General features: G+C 39.2%; 1 protein-coding gene across 1 annotated transcript in view; it reads left to right on the forward strand.

Annotated features, from left to right (window-relative positions):
* KIF26B (kinesin family member 26B) overlaps window positions 1–24,345 on the forward strand; it is a 277,322-nt gene that overhangs the window by 161,530 nt on the left and 91,447 nt on the right. Inside the window, exon 5 of the mRNA XM_066546619.1 lies at window positions 9,292–9,475. Coding sequence (XP_066402716.1) covers window positions 9,292–9,475 — 184 coding nt within the window. The remainder of the gene's footprint in view (window positions 1–9,291; window positions 9,476–24,345) is intronic.

Genomic DNA, 24,345 nt, shown 5'->3' on the forward strand with positions numbered 1-24,345 from the left:
CTGGTGGGGATGCTGTTAGGCACCTCCAAAAACACTGGAACTATTTGTGTGAATGTGCTGGGAAAATCCAGATTAATTTATTATTTCCCACCATTCATGAATTTCTTTATGCTTCAGCCTAACTCTAGGAAGTTGGGATCATAAAATTTTTTTCTTTTGTGTTGTCTACTTTGCTTATAAGCTGTTGGGACTGTACTGATTTTAGTCTGCTAAGAGGAGGACCTCAGACTTGGACCATAGCATGTTATTTATAGTAACTGTTGTGGTCTCCAGTAGCTGAAAACAACTTGTATCAAAGAATTATCACCATCTCATGGTGGGGGGCTTAAATAAGTACAAGGCAAAACTAACAGGAACTCTTAGAGGAAATATTTTTTACTACAACAGGAGATGGCTTGTGAGAGCTGGGCTTAAGTGCATTGAGTTTCAATGCATCTGTATTGTCAGAATAGTTTACCATTTGTATGCTGGTGTTATTTTAAATGTGCTGACCTCAAAAATATTGATGAGGCAAAACGCCCTGTAATACATACCTGCCTTTTAACCTTTTTATGGTTCTGCCAACCGGAAAGTTAAACAATGACAAAATGGACTGTGAATCTGTGTGCTGGCTGCTTTTTCTCCTGGTGTTATGAGAGGTTTTTGCTGAATGGGACAGATATGAAACAGAATAGCTTTCTGCACAGTATGTGGTCAGGCTTTAGCATTCAAGGTAATAGAATAACTGTAATCATATAAGCTCCATAAAACTTACAGCTAAAGGATTTTCTTTATGTGATTTTGAGGACTGTTATTAAATGGCCAGTGGTTTGTGAGCCCCACATTGCGAAGTTCCTGTTAGTGATGTTTTTGAGCTGTCATGACTGCTCATGAGGAGAGCCAGCTAGGGGCTGACTAACTAGGAGTCCAGTCCAATGGTTTGGCATTTCTTGTGTTAGCTCAGACATAGGGAAAATCTGCCAGCTATTACTTTGGGAGCTTTCATGAGAAGGCAGTGTGTCTGTACATTTATAGATTTAATATTTTACAGTTAACAACTGTAAGGTCTTTGCATATTTCTTGTTGTACACAATAACACTACAAGGATAAAACAGTGCAGATCTCCTTCCTTAGTACTTGGTGGCAATGCTGGCACCTTGCAAAATAAATTATCAGTATAAATAGACAGTACTTAACACCCAAAGGCTGAGCTGGATGGAGCCTGTTTCTGACCCTTCCTTCGAAGATACTAGAGCCCTTGCCCTCACCTCTGTGTGACTGAAATAAAGGCTACTCTGGTCTGAAGAGGGTTGTCAAGTAACCATGGTGGTAAGTGATAAAGATATTAATTTGAGTTATAGTAAATATATTTGGTTTTCTAAACTAGTGCTAAACATCTTTTATTTTAGCCAAGTATAATGGGTCAGCTTGCTTCATGCATTAATCATGCAGTGACACATATCCAATTGATCCTCTGAGCTTTTCAAGAAAAGGACAATGTAAGCACTGTCATCTGTCTGACTACCAATTTTTATTAAGCCTTTTTTCATTGAGAAAAATAAGCTAGATTAATAGTAGAAACAACATTTTTGCACTCTTTCTTTTAAAAAATCGACTACTTATTTCTCTTTGTTGTTTGATTGCTCAGCATATTTTCATATGGTTAGGTTCTTCTGTTAGTTACCAAAATCATTCTTTTTTTCTCTAAAAATGTAGGTTGATTATCTGTGTTTGCAGTCAATAACACAGCAGAAAAGGTGAATCTGGTCATTTTTATCATGTATGTGGCCACTACCTTGTTTGGTAATGCCTGAAATTTAGGAACTAGAGTAAGAAGAGAAGAGAATGAGGAGAAAAAGAAATCAAAGTAATCAGAAATTATCTTTCTCTAAATGTATCAAGATATTGAGTCGAGATGTAGTTTTCTTGATAGGTACTCTTGAAGGACAAGGGCTTGAGCTCCTGTAGAAATTCCAAATGCAAGGGTTCATGTGAGTTGTTACGCTCTTTGCCAACATTAACTTTATGTATGAGTGCTAATGAATGGTCCTGTTGCTAACGGCAGAAATACATCTGTCACCAAACCAAGGTTTTCCAGGAACTTATGGGTTAGATAAAAAGATCTCTGCTGGAATACAGTGCTACGTGGTGAAGAGAATGTCGTGAATCAAACAGGAATGACATGAGTAGGGATTTGTTTCAGATCTCCTTCTCTGAAACGGGGAATTTCCCCTCACATAACAGCTGTGCAGAATATGTGTCCTCTGTCGCTCAGTACAGTTGTGTAGAACTTGGAGCTTCTCATTAAGCTATTGGTCTGCAAGCATATTCCTAATCTTTGTTTTGGTGCAATCCTGGAGCAGCTCTGTTGCCAGTGAATTTACTCAGCTTTGAAGCTGATATAAGAACATGGCTGTGCTGTTAATTTCACAGTTTGCCTGTGTGCCTCAGCTTTTATAAGACCTATCCTGAATAAAGTTTGAAGTCCTATTTTGTCTCTTTAAGAATTAAATAAGTTAAAAATAATGAGTTTCTTGGCAGTTACACTTCAGTTCCTGAGGAGAGTGCAGTCACTAAGGCACTGTGGCCAAAATATCTGACCTGCCACCCAAGATGTGAATGATTACAGCCTGGGACAGCTTTATTGTTGCTATGAAATTGAATGCATGCATAAAATAAAGAGAACAATAAGGGGCAAGTGTTTACTGGGCATTAGAGACATGTTTATTATACCTCCTACAGAATAAGCAGAAAGCTCAAATTATCTCCAGATTTTAAAGGCATTGTAAAATAATTAAACACAAATACAAAGATTCTTACTGGAACTACAAGTCCTGAAAATGTTCCTCTGAGGATTTTTATTTCATTCCTCACATATCTTACTAGGCTGTAACACCACAGCCCTGGGTTTGGCCACCCTGAGAATTAAAGTGGAATAAAGTTGTTCTGATTCTTGTTTATAGCTTCTAGCTTCCTGTTAGAAGGCAAGGAAGGAGGACTGAGAAGGGACATGGCAAGCCAGCTGCAAGATTTATCACTCTGTCTTTTTGCTTTCACTCTGGGTGAGAAAAGCTGTTCCATGTAGAAATATGACGAGAAGCTCCTGGAGGCTGTTCCTGCTTCTTGAACAAGCTTCCCAGGTGGTACCCCAGGATGGCAGCAGACGGTGGAGGGGTGGCAGAGCAAGCTGTTAGCTTGTGGGCTAAACAGCCTCTAAAGCATCTTTCTGCTCCTTGCTTTGGGGGATGCAGGGTAAGGCATGGCACAGAGGAAGCCACGGCTCCCGGCCAATTCGTTTCCTTCCTGATAGAAACATGATATTCATATGAAACCACATTTCATACCACATGCCTCAGACTTTAAGGCTGGGAAAGATCTTGCCCTAGTAATTCAGGCATATTAGCCATATAGCCATAGTCAAATAAGTATGATTTAAAACACCCTTGGCACAAGCCCATTTAGGAGGTTAAAGCAGTAGCAGCCAAGCCAAAATAAATGTAAGGAAAGAAGCAAGAGAGGGGAAGGAAATATGCAAACAGGGCAGTGGCAGGTGTGGGGTCTCCCCTTTTTCGTGGTAATTGTCAGATCAATCTGGCTGTAATGTCACCTTATGGAGCTGCATCACCTGTGCAGGTGAATGGAAGAAATAGAATCAATTTGGTGAAAATTCAGAGAAGGTAGGTTAGATCCGTATAATCAGAAAATGTGAACATCCCATTTAGTGCACTCTGTCTAGTCTGTATGGGCAGCATATAGGTGATATAATTCAGTAACAAAAGATCCTGGATGAAACGTTGTTTAGTGACCTTGTGTAACTGAAAATCAAGACTGGCTTTTCTTACAGAAAAGGAATCTGCATGGTTTTAAGTTTTCTGTATCCCATTGGTTTTTACCTTCCAGCTACAATAGGACTTTTATATGATATGATGACTCATTTAATATAAACATATTTACCCAAAGCAGAAAACATGCTTGGAAACCACGTTGGCAAACATTTGAGTTGGAAATAATCAAAACTAATGGCAGGGTTCCAGGATACCTTTGTTTGACATTCTATCAGTGTTGTGGTTTAATCCCAGCCAGCAGCCGAGCCCCAGGCAGCCACTTGTTCTCTACCCACCAATGGGACTGGGAAGAGAATGGGAAGGGTAAAAGTGAAAAGATTTGTCTTTATCTTTGAGATAAAGACAGTTTAATGGGGAAATCAAAAGCCATAGACACAGGCAAAGCAAAACAAGGAGTTAATTCAGTGGTTCCCATGGGCAGGCAGGTGTTCAGCCGTCTCCAGGAGAGCAGGGCCCATCACACATAATGGTCACTTGGGAAGACAAACTCCAACATTCTGAACATTCCACCCCTTCCTCCTTCTTCCCCCCACTTGATATCCTGAGCATGATGTAATATGGTCTGGGATATCTCTTTGGTCATTTGGGGTCACCTGTCCCAGCTGTGCCCCCTCGCAGCCTCCCATGCACCCCCAGCCTCCTCACCAGTGTGGGGGGCTGAAGGACAAGCAGCAAAGGCCTTGGCTCTGTGCAAGCCCTGCTCAGCAGTAACAAAAACATCTCTATGTTATCTTCACTGTGTTCAGTACAAACCCAAAACACAGCCCCACACCAGCCACTGGGAAAAAAATTAACTCTACCCCAGCTGAAACCAGCACAGGCAGCTAACTAAAATACTACACAGATTACATTTTACTTTGTAGGTGACAGTCAAAACTTCTGCTTTTTTCTACAGGAGGAATTATGTCTTAGGTTAAAAAAAAAAAAAGAAAAAAAGAGAACATCAATACAGCTGTTGTTTTGAGGGTGTGGCTGGTTAAAGGGGTCTTTCACTTATAGGGGCTCAACCTGAGACCATATGATACGAATGTTACAGGTCTATTTTATAACTGGTGATATAAATGCACAAATATGCTTAGGGAGTTTGCTCAAAGACTGATTTCCAGACAAAACTTCCATCTCTTTTCCAACATACAGTAAGATGCAGCAGGCAAGGCAGCTTTGGGTAAGTAAAGGTAGTGTTTTAATTGCTAGGGAAGGTCATTAACCTGCTTGGGGCTTGACCAACAAGTCTAAAATCAAGGTTCTGGTAAGCCATCCCTTGCATAGATAAAGTTCACACCTTACTCCTTGAATGGTGTACCCAGCCAAGATTATTTTTATTATAAAATGGACTGTATATCTCCAAATAAAGAAGAAAAATAGATTTTTAGTTCAAATTAGAATTGTAAATATTTACAATGAATTAATACATAGCTGTTTAGCATCCACAGCTTGTGAGCAATTTCCTCTGTAGAGAATAGGATATGGAAATGAAATTTCACTTCCTATTTTGACAGAGAAATTGATATGCCAGCTCAGTAGCCTCTATGATGGAATTTTGTTTCCAAGGGTAATAAGTACTGGATGCATTTTAGTGTAGTATGAACATAGTGTAGTATGGAATAATTATACAGAGATACACACCTAAGGAAATCTTTTCAGATATCACTGATGATGGAGTGTCTCAGTCAGTGTTACTTATCAATAATCTTTGCTGGCACAAGTGTGAATAATATTTTATATATCCACCTAATATATAGGTACAGAAGCTTCTGAATCTAATGAACCTAGTGGGCCTACTGACCTCTACTTTGACACTCCTAAAATTTTAACTTGGATTGGATGATGTGTTGCTGAAAAAAAATCTCTTTAATCAAGCTAAAAAAGCATCCCTTGAATTTTATTAGCATTAATTTAGAAGCCTGAGTTTGAAAATCCCAGCCTGCTTGTAAAGTTATAAGGTTAAAAAAAAAAAAAATCACCATTTCTGCAGAGGTGGGGTATGAAAAATGAAAACAATTCTGACTGCCCAAACATATACATAATTAAAGTTTTATTTTAAAAACCAAAAAGCAGAGAACATCCTTTCAAGAAATTATCTCAGTCTTTGCTATGGATCAGGTGGACTTTCAAAGCCGTTCCCCTTTCCTGCCAGGGCAATGTATTAGTTTTATTTGGATTGAACTTTAATTGGCGTTCTAATGTCCCTCCTGCAATTTCAACTCTTGATCTTGTGATTATTTCCTCTGCCAGAAATCTTGTAAGCCTTCAAAAAGTCTCCAGCTGCTTGTTTGCATCAGGACTCTCAGGAAAGAAATAGTCCAAATTATCTGAAGGCGTTAATCCAAAGTATATTAGCTAAACTGGATTAAATATGCATTCATTTGGAAGGTAATTCAGTAAAATGACATTAAAGACAGTTCTGTTGTGAATGAGTATGCTCACACAGTGGTCTAATGCAGTTTAAATTATGCCCTTCGAAAATTGAATTTGGATCAAGTTCCCTGTGTGTCTCTGTGGACACAATCCCTACCACAGCCATACCACACACAGTGGGGAAGTGGTTTGCAAGGCACTGGAGCCCCCTGCACACTCCTGCATATTCCATAGCTGATATCACTTGGCTCAAGGGGGAGCTAATACAACCTGGAGCATGATCAGCTCATTGTCAGTACATAAAGCCATGCTGCCATCACTGCCATCACCATTACTGCGGCACTGTGCAGAGTCTCAAGTGGAAATCAGAGCCCTATTATACTAGATATTAAATGAAAGAAATAAAATAGCTGGCTGCTGTACAAAGAGCAGAGCCTAAAGAGCTGCTGGCGGAGCTGTGCAGGCTGTGAGCTGCACTGCCCTCAGGTCTCCCAGGGTCCAGCCTGGTGCTTTCCCTGAGGAGCCTGGTGATCCAGAGAGTCTGCATGAGAGAGCCAGGCCTCTGACTTGCCTGGAAAGGTAAAAGATGTGATTTTCTGACCTCCTGTGCTGGATCACAGGGCCAAATCAGTATCAGCTGGTATGACCAGCTGTGTTTGGAGCAATGCTAGCCACTCGGGCTGAAGGATTTTGCTCACTCAAATGTACTCACAAGAAAGCCACACTTTACGTATTTGTGTCATATTGCAGCTTACATGTGGTTATACTATCCTTCTCTTCCCAATTAAATGCTCTGGGAATTACCTGATGCTTATTGCCTTTTTCATACCCTTCAAAATTCAATCCAGTCTGATAGGGCTTGTAAATGGTTCTCTTGCCTGCCAGGCATTGATTTCTTTTACTTGGGGAAAAACAGAAGAAGAAAACATGAACTTCTGAGAAATAGTTCATTGCTTTTCATACATTTTGCCAGTCACAGGCCAAAAATATAAGGAAAATGCAGGTTATTCCTTTTTGCATGGAAAAAAGTATGCAATCTCAAATGTTATAACTGTCAAACTATAATATAAGTCCAAGATTTTGAAAAGGCCAGGTACCTCCAACAATGTGCTTTCTTTAAGAAAATGTCGGCTGTGTGCTTGGTTGGGTCAAGAAGTGGTTTGTATTACACTGTCAGCTTTGTAAAAAGAGCAGCAAATTCTGGAGGAGCACTTAGTGGCAAGACAGATAATGGCTCTGTCTGTCAGTCAGTTAAGGAAACAGCTTTTAGGAAATACACCAGGGCGTGAGTCAGAGAGACCAGATAGATGACCATAGTGGATGGAGCCAGTTCCTGTATTTCCAACTGGACTAATGAGCTTTTACACATGGGTAAAGCTTTCAGTATGTTTGACCAACACTTATATTTTCAGTTGTTGAACGTAGAGTACAAGATTTCTCTTGAAATAATTTTATAGTGAAACTAAGGTGTACAGAAGATCTTGATTCAGCATGGACAACTTTTTAAAAGTGTTAGTGATAGACAGTGTGGAAACAGACATTATTGAATCCTCTCAAACCATGGAAATATTGCAAGGAAAGGGAACAATGGTTTTGACTAACACATTTTGAGTATTTTTCCTATGAAAAAGAAAGTGTGTGCTTACATGAGAGGGACAGTTTATGAACTGCAGTCTTTAGGTCAGAGTAAAGACAAAGGACAAGGAGGTGGTACAGAAGCTTCTGAGTTCTAATTCTGTGCCAGGTCAGTTAAAATCTCCTAGTGTTTTTCTTTTATTGGAAATAAATTTATCTGGAAGTGCTTTGCACTTGTCATAGGCTAAAAGAATACACCCTGGTGGTGCACACACTGTACCAGCTGCCATATGGCAATGTCATACCGAGCAGTAATTTGTCCATGTGTCTGAGACACCTGATACAAACACAGGTTACTTGCATATTGAAATGTGTGCATATGCACATGTGTGTGTATATTCAGTCCTTCTTCCCTGACTCCTTTGGGTAAAATGATGTCATTACTTTTGTAAGTTTTGAGTTGGATAATATAAACTGATACCAGTACAGCTAAAGCTTCTTAAAACTTAGCATTTAGAATTGTTGTTCTTGAGTGTCACACTTCAGCCAAGCGAGGGGAGCCACTGTCAGCACAGATTGCTTTATACATATATTAACTCCCAATTTGTCTGCCAAAGCAAACAAAATTGTTCTATGCATCTCTCCTTTGAGTTAGTACTCCTGCTGACCTGCTCTGTTTAAAGTGTTCTGTTTTGCAAAAGGAAAACCATGGGACAGCATGATTAATATTGATGTTATCCCTGGGCAGTGCAGGATGCAAAAGTCTTGGAACAAACCAGCTGTTACAAAGATTTGAATGTCGCATTATCTCTCAAAATAAAACACTTCGCAAAACAAGAGTACTGAATGTTTCTGCTTTGGAAAGCGTAACTTTTTCATCAAATGCTATACAGAATTCAGCATTCTTATCTGAGAATTCTGTACTAATATAAAGAGTCTTCACTGCTTCCCCTGCTTAGTGGTTAATGCAGCTGGAGTTTGTGTGATTGTCTCCAGCTCATCACAGACAGCAGTATTTTCACTGGTCAGCTTTTGTTCAGCTTTTAGATTGGCTTATGTTTTAAGAGGTGATAAAAGTTTTGAACAGCTAGTGCAAGGCTTCTTACACCTCAGCAGAGTCACCTGAGCATTTATCACCAATTAACTCCAAGCACAAGTATTTATTTCCTAATCAGTGACCTATGCATGAGACACAATTCTGTGTGAACCTTTCATAATTTTAAACCAGAAATTGCTGTACAGCTCATTGGTTTGGGTTTGGAGCGTTCTTGCAGGCTGAATTGTTTCAGCAGATAAAATAGTGACAGAGGCCTGATTGTGACCCTGCTTAATGAAGACTCTAAATTTGGAGTAACTCTGTGGTTGATGGCTTTAAAATAGTACTAAGGAATGAAGAACAAGAATTATAAAACTATCTGGATCAATGAGGTCAAAACTGAGAGCCTACATAAATAGCAACCTGATAAATATTTCTATTTGTTCTTCTTGATGAGTTTGAGGTTGTTTCAGCTTACTATTTTTGTTTCTCCCACAGAGCTGCTCAGAAATTGAACCTGTCCTCCAAAAAGAAGAAGCACAGGCCTTCTGCATCATCTGTTCCTGAATCTCCTCCCTTCTCTACCTGCTTCAGCAGTATCCTTCAGACTTCCCCACCCCCTGCACCACCATGTTTGTTGAGGGCAGTCAGCAAAGTGAAAGACACTCCTGGTTTGGGCAAGGTAGGCCTTGCAAATATCAGTAAAATACTGATTTTCTTGGGAAAAGATTTTATCCTTGTGAAAAACATTTAGGGAATTGGAAAACCATGACCTTTCTCAGTTGATTTTGCTGTATCTGGTCCCTGAACATACATAAAAAGGCCTAAAAACTTGAGTTAACTAATGCAAGTGAATTTCTAATAATGTTGAGTTAACACAGACAGATGTAGCTGAGCAGCAGTTACACACTTCAAAGCCCAGCTACTCTAATGCACCTGCACTGGGACCACAGTGCTACTAGGTGGAGTTAATGTCCATTCTGCCAGGAGGCAGAATCCATTATCCATTCCAATATCCATTCTGGGTTTCGGGAGTTGGGAGTAGTTGTCTCTGTGGCTGTGTTTAAACTGTATAGTAGTTGCTTACTATGGTTTATTTTGTGGTCCTGATCCCTTTGCTTTCCAGACTGGTGTTTTGCCTGGACACACTGTAATTTGCTTCTGGCTTATGTCTACTGGCTTTCTTCCAGTACATTTACCTGAACAAAACCTATGCTTTTAATGATAGATTGCTCCTTTTTCTTCTGTCATGTTATTTCCTCCCATTCTGCATAATCATTCCCTCTTAAAATGGTGTTTAGGTGCACACTTATGTTGAGGTGGTGGAGGAGGTGGGTATATAGTTTGCTCTTGCTTTGTAGTTTGTCTGAGTGGCCCTTCCCTTTTTTCCTGCTACAATGGGAGAGCCTGGCATATTACATCTGGGAATATGAGCATGCACTTGCTGAGAAAAGCAGTTTGCTTTAATCAAGGTAGTTTTTTATGCAAACATCTGTGTGCGTGGCTTTTCCATATTTCTTGAATACTAAGCAGTGACAATGAATTTGCTGAAAGTTTTTGTTTAGAAGAGAATTTGTAATGTATGATCTAGGACTGCTGAGCACAGGATGGGCTTCAGAACTTTCACTGCTGATTTTGGATGCTTACTTTCTTATTTTGTGCAGTTCCAGGGTTTCCTTTCAAAGGACAATGGTATTACTTTCATGGTTGGTTTAATGCCTGTTTGAAAAGAGATGCCCTACACATGGGGCTCTCTTCCTTTCCTCTGGCCTGGTAGGTGAGAGGAAATGTAGAAATCTGTCATGACCTTATAAAACTTGAATAGGGATACGTGTTCTGACTTTAGTGGGGGAAAGAGGAGTAAACTTGAACTTGTTCCTTGCTATGGGAAGTTGCTACAGAATAGATTAACAATAGAAACCATCCTCTCAGGAGTCTTACTTTTCTGTGCTTGGGACAGGTTGCATCTGAATAAAAATTCCATTGAGGAATAATCAAGGGTGTTTTCTTGGAAACAGGGGCTCATCTCCCATCTTGGACTGCATCAGCACTTTTCCTGATCATTATTTTCACATGTCCCAAGGAAAGGACCTACACACTGAGACACGAACATAGCTCTGTCTAAACATTCCAAGCTGGTTTGAGCCTTTCTTGTTCCTCTCACTACTGGTTTGCAGTGGAGAGGGCTTGGGAAGCAGTTTTGCAATATGCCCAAACAGACCTGTGATTTGCTTCTGCAAAACCATGTACAAGAACAGGCTCCAGGCTTTCCAGCTACGTAAATAAAACTGAAATTTTGCAGCTCACATGATTAAGGAGGAATTTATTTTTGTTTCAGACTTACTGTCCCAAAACTATCAGAGCATATAAATAGCTAAGAGGTTTTAACACATTGACACACATGCTTCGTCAAAGCAGTAAATCAAATTAGGTTATTTCATATAATCATACTAGAAAAATTTAATTTTTCTGCATTTCCATTAGCAAAAATATGTCTAACCTGCAGTTTCTGGAAGCCGTTTTCATTTTTCACCTTTTTGGTTTCTTTTAGGAGTCACCTTATAATTATGACCTGAAGCTTGTATACTTTCATCAAAGTTTCCCAGCAGTTTGCCTCTGTTCACAATTTTCATTTTAATGTGCCAGATATAGGTGCAAGGCACAATAAGTAAATTAGTTCAGGATAACAGTGTAATTTATCTGTCAGACTGGGAAAACTTTAGATGAGGTAATGGAATTTCCAGCTTCTTTGCTTTTAATTTTCCTTGTTTATGTGTTCTGTTTAGTTACATTGGGATATATTTTGATAGGAGTATGTTAAAACCAGTTACTTTTCTCTGCATTTTTTCTCATATAATGTTTTCTGTAAGGGTATAAATTTATAAAATGTGAACCCAAGAGGAAGAAGTGGGTTCAGGGAAGATAAACGTTGTTTTCAATAATTTAGGTTTTTATCCTGGTTTGCATTTAAATAGAACTTTATGAGCAATCTCAGCATGATAAAACTCTATTTCACTTTGGGTTTGAGTAGGCTGGGCAGTTTCTAATGTGACAATTTGTTACTGAAAGTTCTGGTTCACCAGAATTGGAGGGATGGCCATTGCCACGGATTGTGGATTTCTGAAATTCCAGGGCACAGCTGCGCTCAGGCTGCCTGGAAGGCAGGCTCACTGTGAGCCCTGGCACACACGCTGCCTGTTACTGGCTTGGTGTCAGCTTGAGATCTGTCAGCTTTCCAGGGGAGGTGGGTATCCAAGATGTGAAGGATAGGAAGTTTGGTACATCAACACTTAGACTTTCAGGGTAAGTTTAATTTCACAGTTTTCTAAAACGAAATTGCAAGCAAACAGTTGCTATTTTATATTTTCGCTTCTACTAGAAATTTCAAATATTCTCCTTCTCATTGCAAGATTAATGACAATGATTAATTCAAAATTATAGAATTTATATTTAATGTGTAGACATATATTTTTTTTTAAAGTTAAAAGAGAAAGATCTGCCTATCACCAACATATTTAAAAGTTAGTAAGCAGTTCATTTAGGATGGATATGGGTAGAACCCCCTACTGAAGCATCTAAACTGATGAAAAGGGTTAGAGAGTATATATTCAGGTTGCATGCTTCATACCTTTTCTTACAAATGCCTTGCAAATCAAAACTCTACCAGCCTGGACATTGAAAGAAGTATGATTTGAAAACTGAAGTTCAGGTTCACAGAAGCAGGAAATGATATTAATAATGGAATGGTAGGACTCCACAATCAGCATTTTACTTTGATGTTAGATACACCACTGAGCCTAGCAGAAGTACCACATTGTCAAAGAAACAAGTGAAGCCTCAGATTCTTTGTTGCACTAATTTCCAAATAGCTCTTCCTGATGCTAAATACAAAGGTGTGACCCTATTGTAACTATATTAACAGGAGTGCTTTTATGGATCCTAATTTATCTGTGTACTTTGAATTTACATTTGCTAGTAGAGAGGTGATCCTGAGTGGTAGTGTGGTATCCTCATAGTCAGTTCTTGAGAGTTTTCCTTTGAGCTGAGTGCCCAAAGGAAATCCTGTTCCATAAACTGCAACAGTTTGAGCATCATTTCTTCTCTCTCTGCTGTCTTTGGATCCTCATATTCTGAGTAACAGATTGCTTTTACTGAATTTTTCCAGAGAGAGAGTGCTACTGTTCTGGATGGCTGCACTGAAGTTTCCCCAAATCTCAGTTTTCTGAAAGATACTTCTTAAATCTGTTGTGTCCTTCCTAACAACAGCTGATAACAGATCAAAAAGGTGGTCTGTGCAGAAATAACAAATTATTCCATGCCTGCACTAAGATGTAACTGTACTGTAAGGCCATTCTAGTAAGGTTTGCTTAGATTTGCTCCCCAGTCTCCTTCCCTCCGTCCTCCCTCTACACCTCCTCTTCCATTTTCTGTCAAACAGAATCAAAAGTAAACCAACACTTTTGATGAAAATCTGAAATGTTCTTTCTGTGAAAGATGTTGTTTTGCTGAATCTCACATTTGACATGAAAAACAGCTGGAATGAAAAATTTTCTGCCAGCCTGAATAAATAGGTTGTTTTCAGGTGGCAGGGGGTTAGGATAAATGGATGTGGTCTCTCTGCTTTCTTTCATTTATTATTTTTCTGTGTGTAGTCTTATAAACCTCTGTCAGTGAGAGATATTTGTTATGTTTGGGCAGAGATTAGTTTACTTTTCCTTATATATATATATATATATTTGTTGTTGGGGTTTTTTTGGTGTGGATTTTTGTTATTTGGTACTTCTTAATCTCAAAATAAAATAGCAATGCCTGGGCACTAAAATCATTCTTCTGCACAAGGTTTCTACCTGGGAAAAGCAAGTCACCACTGAATTTTCTTTGAGTAGTCTTTTTGACCTATTAAAAGAGCAACTGTGATTTGTGATTCAGTTTACTTTTTATTTTTCTGGAGCAGCAGCACTCTTGTTTGCAGGGCCTAGACCTGTTTTGCTAAATTATGTGTAAATTCAGATTAAAAGCCCCCCCCTCTGCTTTCTGTCCAGAGCAGTTATAATCTCACTGTAGGAAAAGGAGCAGACAGAGAGACAGGAAGCAAAAAGAAACAATGAGGTTTTATTGGTCATCTTGTTAGTGATGTCCTCAGCCCATCAGCAGTGTAATATTAGATACCTGTTCTCAAGCTGGTGTAGAAGAGGAGATTATTAAGGAGTAAATAATTGATTATGCTGCAGGGGCTCCCAAGGGGCCCTTTCCAAGTGTGTAGGATGGGGTAGGAAGCAGAGCAGAGAGGGGTTTGGGAGTCTGGTGAGTGAATGAGAGATGTGGTAGCTGGTAGCTCATCAAGCACAGGGCTGAGCATGGAGTGAGGCTGGGAGGGGCCCTCAATGGGAACCAAGACACAACCAAATAGCAGGAGTGGCAGCAGGATGTGTGATAGAGACTCCTGAGTCATACACCTTTCTCCCAAGGATCTGTGCCATATAGTAAAGACAATTCAGTTAAAAATAATTTTTCTGTGCCTGGCTGAAGAATCTAATCTTTTGTCACAACACAGTATTTGATTGAATAAGCCCAAAATCTGCTATCTACTTTACACAAGCCTGAAGCTTACCTTTTTCTCACATTGATTTACATAAAACTGTATGAAACATTTTGTCTGACCTGAAAGTGTGTCTACCAAACCAACACAGTATTTGTCAAAAGTAACAGTGAAGAAAGCTCTAATGCACTAGCAGTTCAGGTTTGTGAGTAGATTCACAACTGTGTTTTGGCTGGGACAGAAGCATATGCCAATGCTTTGGGCTCACAAGCTGCTAGCATTTCAGCTGTCCAATGCCTTAAAGTAGTTTGTGTTTACTTTTCACTTAATCAGGCAACAATTATTGTGCTGTCTTTGGCATGCTTTAATCTGAGCTATATAACAATGCAATAAGGGTGTTAATAATGAGTAACTATTGCATTGGCTATGGCTTGTATAAATCATGGTGTGAATAGTTCTTGTCAAAAGATGTTTTCAATAGCCATGTCAACTCTTTGTATCAGTGCAGGGATGTAAAGAAATGTTCTTACACTTACATGATTTGCAAAGTTGATTTGAAGGAAAAAAAATGATTCACATCTTGTTTAAGTCCAAAAGGTACAGGAAACCTCCCTTTCTACTATCAGAGTTTTCATTTTAACATGCTGGTTGATGGATGTCAGGATTTTTTTTGTCTACATTACAGTTGTCATACAGTTTTGTCTACGTTTTTGTCATACATTGAGTGGGAGTTTATGAAAACTTGTGCTATGGTCAGCAAAAAACCCCAGCCCAACTTGCAAAATATGTTCTGTATTTCACTTCCCTGCCAGCCATCTTTAAGGTATTGCCAGAAAGAATGAGAAGAAGTTCTCTTTCCTTTGTAAAGCAGACATCCTTCCTTTGTAAAGCTTCATCCTTCAGGCGTATAGGGGCAAAAGTTAACGCATAGATGACAAAAGTGATTTTAAACCTTCTATCAGAGAAAACAATTTCTGAGATGAGAGCTGTTTTTTTCCCCCCCAAAGTTACCATGGCTACTGAAAGGTGAGAGGATGATCCCTTGAGGCATTTAAAGGAGACATATGTGTTCATCTTTGTTGTCAACATGATTGTTGTACAAATTAGTTAGTTCCACTTGGAATGAGATCCAGGTGGCCTTTTGCCCTCCAGTCAGACTTGCTCAGAACTGCGTTTCTCCTCACAAAATGTACTGGTTGGACCTGGTGGAAGCTTTTGTGCACTTTGTCTACATTCCTGCTAGATGGGATTTTCTAGGAGGAGTTTTAAGATCAAGCTGCTTTAAGTAAAAGGTGAAATTATTAGAATCTAGAAGAATTGCTGTTAACAAAAATCTCTTACGTTTGTCAATCATGTTTTTAATGAACACTTAGTGTGCCTTTCTCTAAAGTAAAGCTTATTCTGGATTTGGAAGTACCAACCCAGGCATGCCAGAAGCCTGTCAGATTGCATTTTGGTTGACTTGGAGGTTTAAAGTGCATTTTAACGTGTATTTTAAATAAATTTATATGCAGTCATGTTTTCTGTGATTTAAAGGACCTCTGTAACTGCTGTTTCTTTGCTTTGTGAAGCTTCTAGAAGCTGCTACTTCAAGGAAACTGGGAGCATTGGATGTGCTTCACTAATGTAGGCACCTATCTTTCTCTTAATTCCTTTGTCTCTGCTGATTTTCCATTTTAAAAAAAAGCCATCTTTCAAACTAGCAGACATCTTCCTCTTCACTGGTGAGGAGGGTGGTGTGAAAACTGCAGCAGAGAAAATGACGTTTTCTATAGAGAAACTTAGTCCTTAAGTGAAACTCTTTGCTTTGGGAAAAAAAGATCTCTTTCTCTATATATCACAGAGAAAAACTTGTATCCTAATCTGAGTACCAGATATTAGTGATGGCACATATGGACAAGAGACTGTTGCTCATTAAATTCCTATTTTTTTCCTCAAAAACTACTGAAATGTCTGTCCCTATAGTGACATCTTCCTAGATGTATTCAGAAATTGTACTGATGAGCTTGTGAGCACAAGAGGTGGCTGGAGGAGATTTCCAGGTGGAATTGGACTGGACAGAAAAAATATGAAACCTCAATTCACTTTGATGGCATTTTTTATTTATGTGTTAGAAGAACCAATCTTTTCTGTATTTCTTTTATAGTACATTTCACCTGGGAAAAGAGCTCCAAAGTCTAGTTTTGTATTGTTTACCTTGGTCTGTTTTGATGAATTTTTCTGTAAACACTGGTGAACAAAAGGAAAATTAGCTTGCTCAAAATGCTTCAGGTTGGTGGTACTAGGTTTTATACGTTTCTAAGTAACTTTATTTATCCAGCACCCTCTGCATTGTCATATGATTTTATGCCCAGCAATCTATAAGTTTTATGCCAGTTGACTGCTTTCTTGCTTCAAGTCACTTAGTGGCAGGAATGACCATGATTTGTGGGCTTCTACTTGGCTATGGGCCTCATACACAAAGCTCACATTGGTCAATGATGGTTGATAACCTAATGAAGATACAGAAACATTTACTCTTGCCCATCTTGTAAGTAAAGTTTCAAAGTATTCTCATATTATTGAAATAGTATGACAATACAGCGGTCACATATTTTAAAGTCTCTTAAACTTTGAAGGACATGCAATTTGAATGAAAATTACTGTATTTTTCTAGGATATAAACCCATTGCTTTTAATACTGGTCTTCTCCAAGTTTTTCTGAGATACTGTATTTTTATTTACTTTGCTTTTTAATTTAGGTGGTACTGCTGGTTGATATTTTGGAGCATTTTGATAGTTCTGGTTAATAACTTCCATTTCTTTTTTAAGGCTTTCACTAGTACTTCCCAAAATTGCCCCTTCTTCCCTGCCCTCTCCTCTGCATCTCACCTCGTTAAATTGATTTGTAAATTCATGACGAAGAGATTAATATAAATTAGTAAAGTCAAGATGACAGAAATTGAAAATTTCATGAGTATTTCTCATGATCAATGCTGAAGAAGGAGTTTAAATAGTGGATCATTTGCTAAATGTGGGACTGTGGTTAGTTTTCTGAGATGTTAGGCAAGTAACAGGCACTGAACTTTGAGCAGTCAGCTGTAGACCTTATTACAATTCTTTTTTCTTTAAAATTCCCTAAAGCTCTTCTCCTCCCAGCCTTTTTCTTTTGTGTTTGACTCCTCTCAGCACGTGTCGGAGAGCAGTGGTGCGGGCGGGATGGTGACACTGCAGGAGGCTCTGCTGTAACATCATGGGCTAATGATCTGTCTGAGCCTCTTGGTTCAACTGCAAGGTCGTTCTGTTTTTTCTTTTCTAAGGGTCTGGGCCTTACCTCATTTCTCTGGTACAACATTGACTTCAATAGATAACTAGCTCAGCTGAGTAAGAGCCAACGTGAACTGCATTTTAATACAGAGAATACCATTAAAATGTATCTCCTTTTATTCTTGGTCTCCCCATTTTTTGCCTTTTCCTTCAGGATTCAAATCTGTTTTTGGGAATATCTCTCTATGTCATTTATCCATTTTTTGTGCTGTTTTGAGGAACATGTATCTCCATGTTTCAAGTAATAGTATTCCTATGTTTTCCTTCATGCTTTAGTGCCACCATTATTGCCACCTTAGGATGTAATTCATGTTGCTAGGTGATCACTACCCTTCTGATCTGCTTAGGTGATCACTACCCTTCTGATCCTGGCTATTCAAATGTATTCCTGTCATGGAGAAATGGAGAGAATTGGGCTGACTTGCCTACCAGATGTACCTCTCTTTTTCAGTTGATCACATAGACAGCTGCCTTAGAATGAGATATCTGTGTTTTGGCTGGCTCAAGTAGAGGTGAAATTAATCTCTGAGCAGGAACAGAAGCTCTTTTTGTGTTCTGTTCAGAACCTTTAATAGAAAACCAGCTGCTGTGAGATACAAATAACAAGGGGCTTGCAGAAAGTTCTAGGGACATTGACCTCTTCTCAGATGGAAGTCTGCATCCTCTGCTTTTCACTGTACAGCACCCAGCTCTGGCTGAGCAGATCTGCATGCAACTGAGCAGGTTGCATAAAGCAGACAGACCTTTGTGGAAAAGGACCAAGAAGACATTTTCCACATTTGGCCTTTGGCAAATCAAACCAAATGCAACTGCTCTTTATGGAGTAAAGGACTGGAGATGTTCAGTTGTACTTCTGTCAGGGTGGCTCTGTAAAGATGATCATAATGCGCTCACCTGTTAGATTGCAGTCTCTGGCCCTTGGATGGCCAGATTTTCATTGCTGTCATGTGACCTATAAATCACTTCCAGGGGAAACTCCTTCCTGGAAGTGTAGGCAGCATGGCTTGGGGTTTGGAAACATTTCATTAGTGTATGTGGATTCCTGATAACCACATGCCATTTTGTTTTACAAATGTATATAGACTTTCTTTTCTGTATTGTTCCCAAAGTGATTAGCAGTTAAATTATCTTTCATTGGATAGTGAGATATGAAATACCAGATATGAAAATACTTCAACAAAACAGTTCCTGTTTTTCATTAAGAAAGAATCTTTCTATATAGTAAAGGAAAAAAAAAAAGTTTGATGAAATCATTGACCTGTTTGATATGACAAATCAGGAGGTATACCCATACATTTTTAAGGCCTGTGAGGCCCAAAACCTCTCCTGTAACACTCAGAAGTGAGAAATTGAGTGGGTGCACCTGTGGTGGTTGTGGATGAACAGGTGTTTGTGTAATTCTCACTATACATGAGGTGTGTATATTTGCATCTATAAACTTATAAGTGGGTGTATTCATCTCCTCTTCCTCACCAGTGCAGTGGAAATATAGAGGAAAAAGCTGTGTATGGACATTTTGAGGAAGTTATCTGAAAAAAATTGTAAGGCTAACTTGTAAACTAGCTTTTTTTTTTTTTTATAATTTTTTTTTAAAGACAAGTCAACATTCCCTTAAGATATTGCCATTAAATTCACAGATTTTAATCCAGACTAATATCCTTTTTCTTGCTTAGTTCAATCTTACAATACAATACATTACATTATCTTTTTTTCTCCTATGTGGTGATTGAAAATGCTTATACAAATAGTAGCATTTTACATAAAATTCTCTAGATGTGTGTGAGGCTCTGTTGTGTTTCTGTAGATCCCAACAGCTTTCACCCCTATTAATTGCTGCTGGATTTTTCCACAGATCTGTTCAATTTACAGTGCCTATACTGAAGGAGAGACAGAAAAAGATGTGTTGGAAAAATGGGATGTGTATTAAAATGTCAGGAGGAAAGCTGTACAATAACCTTTACAGCATCACATACACCAGAGCAGAAACATAGATGTGGGAAACCTTAAAAATTGTTGATCCTTTCTTTCCTGCTCCCTTTTTCCCCACCAAAAAAGTATGACATATGTACTTCAAACCATATGGTGTGAGAGTAGTTATCTTTGTTTTAATGTCTTGCCCCTTCTTTCCAACATTTGGTATTACTGGAGTTTTCCTCCAAATACAAATCTTGATTTGCAATAGAAATAGATTCTTGACTAGCTTGGCTGCAGCACCTGAGCCCAGATTCTGGAAGCAGCATGACTAGAAAAGCTGCCCTCCCTTCCCTATCCACTCCTACTAAAATACCTGAAATATTGCCCATGGTCAGCTCTGAGGAGCCGTGGTGAGGTTGTGCTGGCACAAGCTCCAACAGAGGCATCTGGGGCACATCTCTCCTGGCCCCACAGAAGGAGAAGGCATTGCTCTGACTGATAACAGTGTGAGCACATGTGGGGAGCACAGGGAGGCCCAGGCTGCCCTGGGGAAATAGAATAACAACTCAGGGGAGGAAACGGGATCCCCCCAGGGCCTCCTAGTCTGTGAGTAGAGGGAATCATGAATCCCCTCAGATTGGAAGGAGTTATTAGTCACAAAGACTATTATGCTGTGCGAGGCATTGCTGAAACAGAACTCCACCAGGCTATTTCCTATCTTATCAGGGTATATTAATAATGCAGTAGTAATATAGAAGTACAAATTAAAAATAACTGGATGGGCAGATAAGCAGAGTTCTTGAGATTAAGGGTATTGGGATTTGATTCAAACAGTTAATTGCAGAGTAGGACATAGAGGGAAATTTGCCTTTATTATTTTCTTATTATTCATTTCATCTCTGAGAGCATTATTTCTGGGGCTTTACATAGACACTAATAGGCAGAATATTTCCTCAAGAATTCAGACTATTCTTTTTTTATCTCCAAAGGAATGAAGTACCTTTTGCTAATGCATCTAATTCAGTAGGGATTAATAATGCTGAATAAGAAGAGTATTCTGGTTATTAGCCTTCCTCTACAAAAATCTCTTATCATTTTCTCCTCCCACTCCCATACCACAGTATGGGCAGACAAGACACTACAAGTGTCAGATATTCAGGCTTCGGGACAAATGGATGCAATTGTTCCCCAGAGGTTTGTGAGCTCCTTCTGGGTTGCAGTGGCATGAAATCCCTAGAGTCCCTGAATTTCTTGAGATGTAATAGTTGATCGGGCAAAGAGAATGTAAGTATCTGGTTCTCTGGCACTGGATGATTGTGCTACCCCCAAGTCATGTTTTGTACTACCTGCACCTGTTAGGGCTCTATCAGATTTTGAGGCCTCTGCATGATTCTTTTCCACAGAATTAAAATAATGACTCAGAACTATACTTTGGTCCATTGCTGGGTACCAAAATGTGCCTTATGTAGGGCATAGACTGCTGTCACTTTGATTTCAAGTCCTATTTGCTAAGCAATTGTCAGGACACTAAATCCTGCTCTCAGTGAAATAGTACTGAAGCTAGTGCAATGCACAGTCATTTCACACAGCTGCATCCGAGCAACACTGGCCCACTGAGAGATAAACCTATCAAGGGAGGACCATTTGATTGAACACCCGATACACTGGTGGAGCAGCAGCTTAGCAAAGAACTGCACCCTCAGAGAACAACTATTTTTCCCCCCTCTTATTGTTGAGCTTGTTCCTGTGAAATAGAAGACTGTTCACCAAAATCTCTGTCCCCCTTGGAAATCTTTAACACTACACTACTAAGTAAACGTGTCTGTTACTTAGTCCAGGATTAAATGACCTGGCAAGAAGAATAAAGCAGAATTGTTGCGTGGTAACAGCTGCTCTGAAAGCATGAGTCTGCTGGATGATTAAAGAACAATGAATAAATGAATTATAATTTTATCATTTGTATGGATCATGACTGGCTGAATGTTTGGAAGGGAGCGTGTGCCCTTGGGCTGGAAGACCACCACTGAGGAATGTGTCAACTTGGAAAAGCAGTCTGTGTGTGGGTGGGCATGGGTGTATGAAATCTTACTGGCTGCATAGTTGGATCCGCCCGTGTAACCTCATAAGAGAGCAAATCAAGGAAATAAAGTTCGTGTGGCATCCAATACTGACTTGTGCTTTCTCAGTCACCACAAATGGTGTCTTGTGTGACTGCCTGGAATCTGATGGTGACTCTCTAATGTGACGGTGAAACTAAGTGTCCACAGCCTTCAATCAGAAGGCCAACCACCCCTGTTGAACAGGAGAGTTGTGGGGTCAGAGCAGGGAATATGGGGCAGTCTGCCTTGCAAGAACATAAGCTTTATCTATTTTGCAATGGCTTTTGCATGCTTCTTGCTCTAAACTTTTGGATGCTAAAATTATTCAGCTGGTCATGATCTGTAGAAAAGATGCAATAATAATCAATTTAGTCATTTTTCTTTAATGATCCAGCAGACCTATGCTTCAGTCCAGCTGCTCCACACTGTAGTAATTTGCCCTTGACACCTTAATCCTTAGAACACTGCTGCCCATCCGTGCCCCTTGATGATCTCCTTGGAGGAGTGTTTGCGTTGTCCTCCTTACTGGCTGAGAAAAATGCACACAGCCTTACATTGCAACATGCTTACTTGTTTTGATGTAAATTATTTTGGTCCAGTTTTGTAATGGCTGTTCAAAACTCCAGCTGATAAAAAACTCTAACTGTGAACAGTCAAGAACTTGTAATTAATTTTATTTTGATACTTTCTGGAGACTTGACCTTTCATACTTCAAAATGAGCTGTGTTTTAGTAAATTGCAGAAATGCAACAAATAACTAAGATCTGAATCAGAAGATGAATTGAGTATTTGTCATGTAAATGTTACCTTCTGAAGTGAATTTCTTCAGAACTAGATATCAATACAGATTTTTGAATAAAAGACAAAAGGATGTAAAGCTCTGTAAGGTTGACTGCTTTGAGAAACTCTATGAACCAAATATAGCTATGACTCTTACAAGCAGAAGGAAAATACTGCTTCATGAATACTGCTTTTCTGCTGCTGGGATTTCAAGAATGGAAGTATAAATTGCACCTTGTTTTTGTCTTGCTCTGCAAGCTTAGGAAAATTGCAGATGTGCTGCCCTTGTTTCCACCCAAGACCACCACTCATGAGAGCAACATGTGTGGTGACTGGAGTTTAAGGATTATTTAGGACATCAGTTGCTGCACAGTAGGCAAAAGTCCCTCTGGCAACTGTTTGTTACTGTGTGGGAATATACAGGAATTCTGTTCTTTCTCTTCTCAGAGGGATGCTATGCTGGAGAAATCAAAGTTTGAAAGAGGCTATGGGAGCCTGTTTCATTTTAATGTTTCTTATTGTATCCCAAAATGGAAACAGAATGGAGATATAGTTTATTAAAAGAAGATTTTTAACACCTGATATTTTCAAAATTCAGACAGGTAGAGATTCAGAACCATGGAGGGAAGGTTGTTGGTGGTCTCCCAATGAATAGACAAATAGATCAGGAAAACCAGTATGCGAGTTAGCAGTCTTGACTGAGAGCCCAAGATTAAACTGGCACTCAAAATAAACAATTCTTTTGCCCCTTGAAATGGCCCTAGTCAAATACAGCTGAGGTATGCTAATAGGTAAAATGATCTGGATATGGTTGATGCTGTACCTGGTCTGTTTAGAGAACAGAATTGTCAACATGGCAACTTCCTAGTTTTTAAGTCACTTCATTAAAAAAACCCCAACAAACTAAAAAACCCCCCAAATAAATCTTCATTTATGCATGTTGGGCAGGTTGACCCAGCAATCATAGCTTCAGTTCACATCCCAGCCTGTGCATGCAAAAGTCAAAGAAAAACACCTCTGTCATGTAGTGATGCCTTTTAACTCGCACAAACCAAATAGCTGCCAGAGATCACATCACTTCCAAGAGTGTGCAGGACAAGGTGGAAGGTTGAGGAGGATTGTAGACTGGCAAGAAGAGCTTCATATTAAGTGAGATGTTAATTTGCATTTGATGCTATTGAGCTTGAAAATAAGGGCTGTTGTAACCCCATAATATAAAAATGCTTTTGCTTGTGCTTCTTTCCTCCCATAAGGAAGCCAATTTGTCTCTGTGTTACTGAACTTAGAGATAAGACAGATAAGGAGAAGTGAATCTTCCTGTCAATTCAGACTGAAAAAATCCCCAGCTTTACTCCTACTTCCATCTTGACATGCCTTTGTCATTATGGTTCAGATCTGGTCCCTTTGAAGAATTTCTTTTGAGCAGATGTTAAAGTGTCAGAAAAGATTGAAGGAAGACAAGTAAGAATGAACTGGAGATTCTTAGACCTTGCCTGACTGAGAGCTTTGCTTTCACAGAAAATACACAATGTGGTAGATAAATCATTATTGCAGATGAAGCAACAACTTATTTGTTGTTGTGTAAATTGCTGTATTTAGTCAGTTATACTCATCTGACCCTTATACCTGTGGATCTGTAAGGATGTTACTTGTAATTCATGGGTTTTCTTTCCTTTGGATTGCCAGTACAAGCAGTTGGACAATGCTAAAAGAATTTAACTGATAATGGGAAGGTAGTGTAATTTCATGTAAATCAGATACAGAATGCAGTTCAGAGATTAAGGTAGTGTATTGTGATTATGAAGAGTTCCTTGGAATTAATTCTTCCTTTTCTTTGGCCATGTGAGTTTTTTCCTCTGTATTTAATAGAGTGGATGAGGATGTGCAGAGGGCAGATAGGCTAAACAAAGGAGA

Source organism: Molothrus aeneus, chromosome 3 (assembly GCF_037042795.1).
Source record: "Molothrus aeneus isolate 106 chromosome 3, BPBGC_Maene_1.0, whole genome shotgun sequence".
Taxonomy (NCBI): Eukaryota; Metazoa; Chordata; class Aves; order Passeriformes; family Icteridae; genus Molothrus; species Molothrus aeneus.